The sequence below is a fragment of the Squalius cephalus genome, assembly GCF_949319135.1.
Source record: "Squalius cephalus genome assembly, chromosome: 19".
Classification (NCBI taxonomy): domain Eukaryota; kingdom Metazoa; phylum Chordata; class Actinopteri; order Cypriniformes; family Leuciscidae; genus Squalius; species Squalius cephalus.
Window position 1 is genome coordinate 35,662,879 of NC_137140.1, and position 10,000 is coordinate 35,672,878.

Genomic DNA, 10,000 nt, shown 5'->3' on the forward strand with positions numbered 1-10,000 from the left:
GGTCTAGCCCATCCAAAACTGGAATCCTGGCGCCGTGCCTGGTTGGTCGTGCCAGTTTTGTGGTTATCAAATGTGTAAATAGCATTGCAAGAAGTACACATGACAAAGCCAGCACTTTGGTCATCATCATCTTTCATTATTTCGGCAAATGTCTCCCACACTTTGCTCTTTCTATTTGTGTATTTGCGGAGCTTCCACTCCCCATTCTTCACCTTTTCTCTTGCCGCCTCCATCTCTACCTGCAGACTGAGCTTGTGCGTCATCTTCGCGCCAGTTATTCAGCCAATAAAGTGTAGGCCTATGTATTTCATAGAAAATTGTGTCTAGTACTATAATATAAATTACAAAGGTTTAATTGGCATCTTTATTTCAAATGACCTGACCGACCGCGACCCGAATATCATTAAAAATATTTTTGGATGACTCGTAACCGCGGGTAACCACGGGTGACCGCAGGCACCCGCTCATTTTGGATCAACCCGTGCATCACTGCTGTCAACACACCCGTTTTCCCCGGGAGTCTCCCGTATTTCACACCCATCTCTCGCCCCCCTCCCTTTTTGTTATTTCTCCCGTAAAACTCCAGTAATTTGTATGGCCTAAACGTCGTTATATGAATAATCACATCAATATATTATTCCAAGGTTGTCCAGTTGCCAGATCTTGTATGAAACCCATCCTACTCGCGCAATCAACACATCATACAAATTGCAACCCATTTGTGAGCTCAACCTGGCAACCTACAACCCAGTTGTGCGTTGATATCTGCGCAGGTAGTAGACGCGGGAAGTTGAATAAGCGTTACTGGTAGAAATGGGAAAAGTCTCAGTGGTAAGTAAATATTTAACGCTGCAAAATATTTTTCAATCCGTACCCGTTTCGCCCCGTGGCTCAAAAGGGACGCAACAAAAATAGGGACACACGAAAAAGCCAAAATAGAATGCTAAATTTATTAACAAAATAAAACTATACAGAAAAAAAACTACGTGCAAGGTAACAGTGAACAAATTCATAATCTGTGCACGCTTTCGCAATCGTCGTTTTGTAAATCGTTCTTTCGCAATAGTTTGTAATATTCAATTCCTGTGAAAAATTGTGAAATGCTGTTCCAATAGGTGAACTTACACAACAATATGCTGATTGATTGCATAACAATATTTGGATGTAATATTCAGTTCCAGTGAAAATCTGTTCCAGTTAATGGAGAATACACAGGTGATGTGTAATATTCAGCACCAGTAAACTTACAGTAACTGAATATCACACAACATCACCTGTTCAGTCTTGAAAACTGTAGCCTACTCACAGATTTGTGGCCTAATACCTTATTTTAGAAATCAGTTTTTCTGTATATTGATTTGTTGTGTGTTGTTAAGATGAATACAACTGTCTTAAAGGAATTTTTCTCTGATTTGGCGATGGGGTGTGTAATGTATAGATGACATGAAACCGCATGTGGTTGAACTGAAACCCCCCCAGGTATCCCGTATTTTGGTACCCAAATGTTGACCGGTATGGTCAGAATGGGTCATACAAGTTTGACCCATGCTTTTTTGCTTAAAGGTGAAGATCCAACTTTATGCATGTTTTGTTAGATTCCCACTAACTTTTAAACATATTTCATTAGATTGTCCTGGACTTAATACAAGTACAATGCTCTTTTATGAAGTTACCTCGCTTAAGGCGAGACACGGCAGGCAAAAACATCAATTTTTCATGCAGTGGTCAGTTTTGAGATTTTGGGCTAGTTTACTCCTTCAATATGTGTTCTTTCAAGCTGCTACAAAGAAAACGTTGAAAATACACATTAAGATGTTTATTTTATTACATTCTGTTTACGACAGTAAGTTTCTCCCGAATTTACCAAGAAGTTAGCATTCCTGAGATTCATCTGTTCACTGAAGTCTGTCATGACCGGTGTCGCTGTAAAGCTCTGAGTCTCCTGCACAACACTATGTAACCCAAATATGGGCATTTCCTTTCTATCAGTAACCAATCGTGAATGTCCAAAGGGGGATTTAAAGCTAATGACAAAATCTCATTTAGAGCTCTTTAAATCTTTAAATGCCGTTTTCTCAAAATAAGTTGTCATTCTCCAGTACAAACATCTCAGCTTATGTACACCAAACTCTCCAGTTATACACTTAGCAGTATTCTGAAGATATTTTCAGAGGATTTGTTAATAAATCATTCCTGGCCTGATTTATGTGACATTTTAATAAAAAAAATATGGCAAAAATCTATTTTTTAAGGCTATGGACAGTATATTTTGATTCCCTAGGTAATGAAAGCAGATATCCTGATATTCCTCTGAATTTTTATTTTCATCTTGTGTGTAAACAAAATGAAAAAAGAATTTAGCACCTGGCTTTATCATATGTTCAGATCTATCTACGGAAAATATATGCAAAATCGTGCATATTTAATGAGATAATGGCTAATTTGCATAAATAAACATACAAATTTCTTAAACTTGTAATACATTTTTTTTATATACTTGTGTAAGTAATCAACTGAGGAAGTTTCATGGTGATATCTATTAATTTAAAATTTTACCCTATTCACCTGTAGTGTCTCGCCTTAAGGACTTATTGAGTAAGATTATGCCTGGAAAGGTTCTGGATTTTTTATCATATGTTAATTTAAAAAATCTTGTTTTTTGGGGGGCGTTTATTGTATTTATATGATATTTGTTTTTTGTAATTGTATTTTTGCCATGAAAATAGCCTTGAATGCTGACATGGCACTAAATAAAACAATCTGAGTCTGAATATCAATTCATTAGCCCTATAAATCAGCCAAACTGAGTCATAGCCTAATGAATGTTGGTTTCCTTTTTAAAAGTTTCGCTTTGTGCCATGCAAAGAAAACCTATAAACCCATTTTGCAAATGTCGAATCTAAACAAGCCTTGTGTGTATAATGAGTGTTTAATAAGTGAGTTTGAGGTGAATCTGTGTGTGTGTTCAGGCTCTGCTGTCGGACGAGACGATCTCCAGCGTGCCAGTTCTGGTGTTGGGTAATAAGATCGACCGACCCGAGGCCGTGAGTGAGATGAGACTACGAGAGGTGTTCGCTCTGGAAGGACAGACCACTGGGAAGGTCAGTGCCAGACAATCACAGACAAATCACACTAATGGGGGATTCAGCAAGGTGAAAATATCAATATCAATTCTTAAAACCCAAGACTCAATCTCTGCCAGTTCCCTCAGAGATGTTGAAGAAGCTTCTCTCTCTCCTCTCCAAAACTGCCCTCAATAATATTCCAGTCATGTGATTAAACTGATCAGCGCAGATGATGAAGCTCAAACTATATACAATATTTGAAATCACCGAAACAAACACTAAAGGACACACCCTTATCTTGATAGCTCCGCCCCCAAATTCGAGCACATGCGACTCAGGCTCCTCCCTCCTCATGAGTGGACACACCCCTTACTGCTGATTGGCTATGTGTTTTTTGTTTTGCTTTGTAATCCATTTTTCAGAAATCTAATACTGCAACTTTAGTGATAGTGATTACTCTGTTAATTCAATGTTAAATCTGACTTCATAACACAATTGCTCCTTGCTCGACTTTATATTACGCAATTCTGACTTAATATCACAATTCTGACTTTATAACACATAATTGCAACTTTATATCACACAATTATGACTTTATATCATGCCATTGCGAAATTATCACACAAGGCTGACTTTATATCACAATTCTGACTTTAACATACAATTGCGACTTTATATCACTTATAACACACAATTGCGAATTTTTATCACCCAATTCTGACTTTATATCACAATTCTGACTATATCACGCTATTTTGACTTTATATCACACAATTCTTACTTTATATCACGCAATTCTGACTTTATAACACAATTGCGACTTTATATCACACAATTCTGACTCTGTCACGCAATTCTGACTTTATATCACACAATTGCGAAATTTTATCTCACAATTCTGACTTTATATCACAATTGCGACTTTATATCACAATTCTGACTTTATATCACAATTGAGACTTTATATCATGCTATTTTGACTTTATATCACACAATTCTGACTTTATAACACAATTGCGACTTTATATCATGCAATTCTGAATTTATATCACAATTCTGACTTTATATCAAGCTATTTTGACTTTATATCACACAATTGCGACTATATCATGCAATTCTGACTTTATAACACAATTGCGACTTAATATCTCAATTCTGACTTTATATCTCTCAATTCTGACTTTATATCTCTCAATTTTGACTTTATATCTCACAATTCTGACTTTATATCTCGCAATTCTGACTTTATATCACACAATTCTGACTTTATATCTCTCAATTCTGACTTTATATCAAGCTATTTTGACTTTATATCACACAATTGCGACTATATCATGCAATTCTGATTTTATAACACAATTGCGACCTTAATATCACAATTGCGACTTTATATCTCTCAATTCTGACTTTATATCTCTCAATTCTGATTTTATATCTCTCAATTCTGACTTTATATCACGCTATTTTGACTTTATATCACACAATTGCGACTTTATATCACACAATTCTGACTTTGTCACGCAATTCTGACTTTATAACACAATTGCAACTTTAGATAACTCAATTCTGAGATAAAAAGTCAGAATTGTGAGATAAAGTCGCAATTATCTTTTTTTTGTCTAATCTGTGGCGGAAACAAGCTTCCACATGTCTGTATGTAGGCTGATATGTAGCATGTTGTGTTAGCAGGGCAGCGTGTCGCTGAAGGACCTGAACGCGCGGCCGCTGGAGGTGTTCATGTGCAGTGTGTTGAAGAAGCAGGGCTACGGGGAAGGTTTCCGATGGCTCTCGCAGTACATCGACTGATCTCAGACCAGTCTGCTCTGCGATCATCAGCAATAAGAGATGTTTGACTTGTTTTAGTGGATATTACTGATCAGTTTTGTCGTTTTTAGTCTCAATTCTGCATGTTAAAGGTGGAGGGTGTCATTTCTGCACTTCTGAACAGATTGCGATTTACACACTGCATCTTTAAACGCAGAAGCACGTGCTGTTACTGTATTAAAAGCCTGTGAATGTGGATGCAAAGTGGAATCAAGCCATTGGTTTTTAAACAATGATCAAAGTACAAGCACATGTGTGATGTTTCAGTTCCTGCTGCTTTTTCTGAAGTTTTTAAACTTTGAGTCGCACTGTTATACCTGAGTGTTGTTGTATTATTTAGCATCCTTTCATCTATAGATGTTATAAAGCTGATCTGATCAGTGCTTTGAGGTGTACAGTATATTGTAATATATTCTCCTGTACAGTGTTTGTGTAGATAATGTTCATATCAGATGCTGTTGGTGTTTGTTGATCATCAGATGAAGGTCTGATATGAGAACGCCTATGGCAGAGACACATGATCATTTTTTGCAAATTTGTAAATATTGTATAATGGAGTATATGTGTTTTTATTGTCCATAGCCTTGACTTGAGTGTACAGGAATCCATCCTAACAGACTGTAAACATCTATAAACTATTAATATTTTGAAGAATGTTTCTGCAGTTGTCATTCAATATCTCGAAATCTAGTAAACCTCTGAAACTGATCATTCACACACTATCTTTAGTAGAAAAATCTGTCATTTACTCACCCTCATGTTGTCCAAACCTGTATGATTTACTTTCTGAAACACGAGCAAGATGATTTTCAAGATGCTCTTTTCAATACAGTGAAAATGACCAGGGCTGTCGAGCTCCAGCAAGGACCATGGAAGTACTTTGTAATGCCACTACAAATTCAAATACATAAATCAATCATCCAATATATAAAGACAATGACAAGTGTTAAAGGAGTCATGACCTAGTATTACCTTGGATACCTACTGCTGTATTATAGTCTTTCAGGCCCTTCTAAAAAAGAAAAGTGGAAAAAAAAATAAACACAGAGCTCCTCAGACCCTTATTTCTGAAGGCATTATTGTCTCGCGAGATCTGATGCGATATTTTGGCTGTCGTGGACGGTCATTTTAATAATGCAAATGAGGGGCGCGTTGATTGGTGGCAGGAAGGAGGGGGTTGACACCGCAGGTGACGCTTTAGCATATCATTACAAAATGACATCATGGCGCAAATTATGAATGAACCCGACCTGGCCGCGACCGGCTTCCCGGCCAGTGTATAAGTATGAGGCGCCGTTTAGGGCTTAAATCAAACTTCATTCACGCACACATATATGAAACACGCTTGCATACATACTAAGTAGTCACACATACATGTATATGAACTCTCCACGCACATACTCATATGAGACGCGAGCACACACACACACACACAAACTAGACGGCGCCTCATATATAAGCGTTAGGCAATCAATATACAATAGCCGAATTCATGATGATCTCAGTCATTTGTTGTTTGCAAAGTAACGTTAGCAGCCATTCCCCATGTTTACCTCGAAGCTAATACTCCCGCTAGCATACAATAGCCGCATTAGCAGTTGGCTGCTGTTTGTTACACAGAGTAGAGCAATAAAAACACATTCTTACTGTTTCAATTGCAGGCAAGTGTCTGATTGTTGAAAATGGCCCCTTTTTCCCGAGCTTCGATGCCAACTTCGCCTGATATTGCCTCAAATTTGTGAAGGATTCCGGCGTAAAATGTTTAGTTAGCACAGACACATAACGTTAAGCCAGTGGGAAGGGTTGTAGGAACCGCGTCATTAAAAATGAATTTAATCCACTGGTCCCTGACAGCTTGGTCCGTTCTTGGGAGAGAAAACACATTTACATGTTGATTCTGGCAGTCAACAACAGAGCAACTCAGTGTGCACTACGTTTCTGCTTCTTTCTCGACTGAATATGAGGGGAGGAGGGGCGCCAGGGCGCACTTCCTGCGGCAGGTCTGCGGTGTCCATATATGGTATATCCTGCCCCGTCATGACGTCAAGACGGGGCTGAAATCAAAATCTCGTATTTGAGTGCGCGTGCACGCGCGCTGGTTTATGAACCCTGGGGTAAACGAACGCTTCACTTTTAAATATCGGCTTCCCGGCCAGTGTATAATCGTTAGGCAATCATAACATACATTGATTCTCGTGGAAAAGTGAAAATTGCAGGTCATGACTCCTTTAAACTATTTCCAAACAAAGTGTGGGGGGTGGGTACTGAACCAGAATGCAATTAAAGCTAGAAGAGGAAATTAAATGTAAGAATTTTAGTGTGTTATCGCTTCTTTTTAGCCAATATGTGCTTGTAATGAAACTTATTAAAAACGAGACCTTCCCCGAGTCCCTAGGTTGTCTATGAAAGCCTGTAGACGGAATCTTACGTGAAGGACTCGGGACGTTTTTACCGGGAAAATCAAACGGATGTGACGTTTACACGCGCTCCAGAGAACGACATTACACATTAAAACGAAAAAATTCCTTAAACAATGTTCAAGATAATGCCGAAAGAGCCATTCTGTACTGGAAAGTCAAAGAAGGTTTTAATTTAAACAAAATAGTCTCAGTCAGATCTATATAGTGTGTCAAGTATACTTTTATAACTAAACTATCATAACAGTGTAATTTGAATTACCTCATCTGTCGACAAACATATGAGAAGCTTTCTGAACTGCTGTTTTCTCACCGTTTGTTTGTTATTGAGAGGAAAGTGCAGCACATTCACATAACCGTCGCTCGTTAACAGTATATCGATGTATTCACAATTTCTTTTTACTTCTAAGTGAAGAAAGAAAAAGCATTTCACCATGAGTATATTGGGGTCTTGAATCACATTCAGTCTCTTGTGTGTGTGTGTGTGTTGTGTTCACGAGTACAAGTAGGAGCACGTGCCGGAAGTGCTGCTGCAGTTTCACTTAATGGCCACCGGTGGCGCTATAACACGGGTTTCTCAATTCTACACATTTATGAGGCATACATATAGACCTTTAGGCCTATAAACATTAGTCACAGTAGTAGATAAACCTGTAAATCCTGGGGTTTCTACAAGAATGATAAAAAGCAGTTCATATAACTCATGCACACCAACACAAATGAAATGTTGAAAGCTAGAATTCAACAAACTTGGCAGGGCCGCGGGAAGAGGTTTTAGGTTGGGGGTGCTGATTTTTTTTTTTTTGGGGGGGGGGGGGATAGGGGCGTCACCCCTTTTGAATAAGAAACAATATCAAGACTGTAAAACTCCTCAAAAAACGCGCACACACTCAAACCTGACTGCACATCACATTTTTGACTTTATTGATTCTGCTTTTATTCCGGAGTCCCTTTTATTTTATTGCTCCGGAGTCGCATATCAGTTAAAAAATGCGCCACGAGGAAGAAAAAAACATATAGGCCTATAGCCTAAGTCACACTGGACTAAGTCGCATTTTTTTTAGAAATGTATTTCACACACACACAAAAAAAACAATGTTACAGACAGTTCTCCATTATGGACGTGAGCGCTCTAAAGCGGCACTAAAAGAATGTTTTAAAACTTTCACAGAGACCTCAAACTGAAAGCACAAAGCCTGTCTTTAAATTTAATTTCGTTTTGTATTAATTGTATCTTAATTTTAATCGATGATTCATCAACCAATTGTCTGGATTTAATAAATAAATAATAATAATAATAAATAATAGGCTATAAGAAAATAGATAATCAGGACACGGAGGCGCTGGCGAACCTGGAGCTCGTCTCATAAATGAACCGAAACTCAGCGTAGGCCTATAATAGGTAGCCTATTGCCTCACAGACCTGAGACATATAGATAGCTTGAAATGTCTACTTTTAAGTAGAACAATTTCTCTCTGGCGCTGCGAAGATCGCGAGTCGTCAACTTCATTTGTCTAGCCGACACTGGCATAAAAAATAACTGGTTTATTAGTAAACAATTAAAATGTCTCCTGCTATATTTTACATATTTGCCTGTTCCTTACAAAACACTGACAGTGTTTTTTTTTTTTTTTGAGCAGCTGCGACAAATTCTTTCGACACACACAGACACAATATTACGCAACACTCTGCGCTTATGTTTTAAAAAGATAGTTTAACTTATAAATAAAAAATTAATTAAAGTGTTAATTAAAGTGTTTATTACAAATAAATGACTAAATGCTAACAATTAATACATTTTAATGAACAAACATATGCGTTGCATTTACAATTCTGTGAAAACAGCTGCAGCACCCCCAGCACCCCCACTTCCCGCGGCCCTGAAACTTGGTGCTTTTGCAGTTTGACAGACGTGTTACTGTAAGGGTATTTTTCTGTAACATCAGCAGAGTTGAGTTCCATTGCAAAACACCAGGAGGCAGCAGTGATTTCCAGATCTCACTGATTATTCAGACACAGTGTGTTTAAGACACAGACAGTGAATCCAACACAGCTTTATTATCAAATCTGGTGAAAATGGTGACAAAGCAGAAATAAGCAGCATCGTGGCAAACACCAGTCTTCAGAATAAAGAGTGTATGTTCAGTCACATTGGCTATAAATGTGTGCTTAAGCCTCAAGGTGTTAATAAAACAGTTGTATAATGGTTAAAGCCGTGCATGCTTTAAATGTTTGAAAACAAGTCTTCTGGTCTCTGTAAAGCAGGTCATGAGGTCGATTCCCAGGGAATGCATGAATCAAACATGATCAATATTTGAATGCATGAAATTAAAACCCTGCAATGCAATGCCATTTGCTTTGGATGAAAGCATCTGCCAAATGCATGAACGTAAATACAGTCTACTCTTACTAGTCCAGCTTTATAGCATGCGTATCCTGCAAATTACTATATGCATTGAATATCTGCTACATTGCATGGAATAGAGTATCCCACAATGCACTGTGCATTTCAATGAATGAAATAATATTCATAGTATTTTTGATGCATAAATGATCTGATTCTCACATATCATGACACACGATCTTAGATTTTTACCTGACGCTGAATAAAGCTGAAACACGGTCATGGCTTGTGCTTTCAGTGACTTTGAGAATGCTGTATATTAATTCAGTTCATCGCTGCCAGATATTGA

General features: G+C 37.9%; 2 protein-coding genes across 4 annotated transcripts in view; one reads left to right on the top strand and one right to left on the bottom strand.

The window, feature by feature from the left end:
- The window catches only part of sar1aa (secretion associated, Ras related GTPase 1Aa), a 13,919-nt gene extending 8,239 nt beyond the window's left edge, over positions 1-5,680 (top strand). Inside the window, exons 6-7 of one of the 2 annotated variants that reach the window (XM_079851215.1) lie at positions 2,970-3,101; positions 4,752-5,680. In XM_079851215.1, coding sequence (XP_079707341.1) covers positions 2,970-3,101; positions 4,752-4,871 — 252 coding nt within the window. In that variant the 3' untranslated portion in view covers positions 4,872-5,680. The remainder of the gene's footprint in view (positions 1-2,969; positions 3,102-4,751) is intronic. The other variant, XM_079851216.1, reaches the window with a different exon arrangement.
- Positions 5,681-9,665: 3,985 nt separating this feature from the next.
- LOC307146871 (testican-2) overlaps positions 9,666-10,000 on the bottom strand; it is a 43,488-nt gene continuing 43,153 nt past the window's right edge. For both annotated transcript variants that reach the window (XM_079851197.1, XM_079851196.1), the window contains one exon: positions 9,666-10,000. This exon is cut by the window's right edge and continues 1,871 nt beyond it. The gene's annotated coding sequence lies outside the window, so the exon portion shown is untranslated.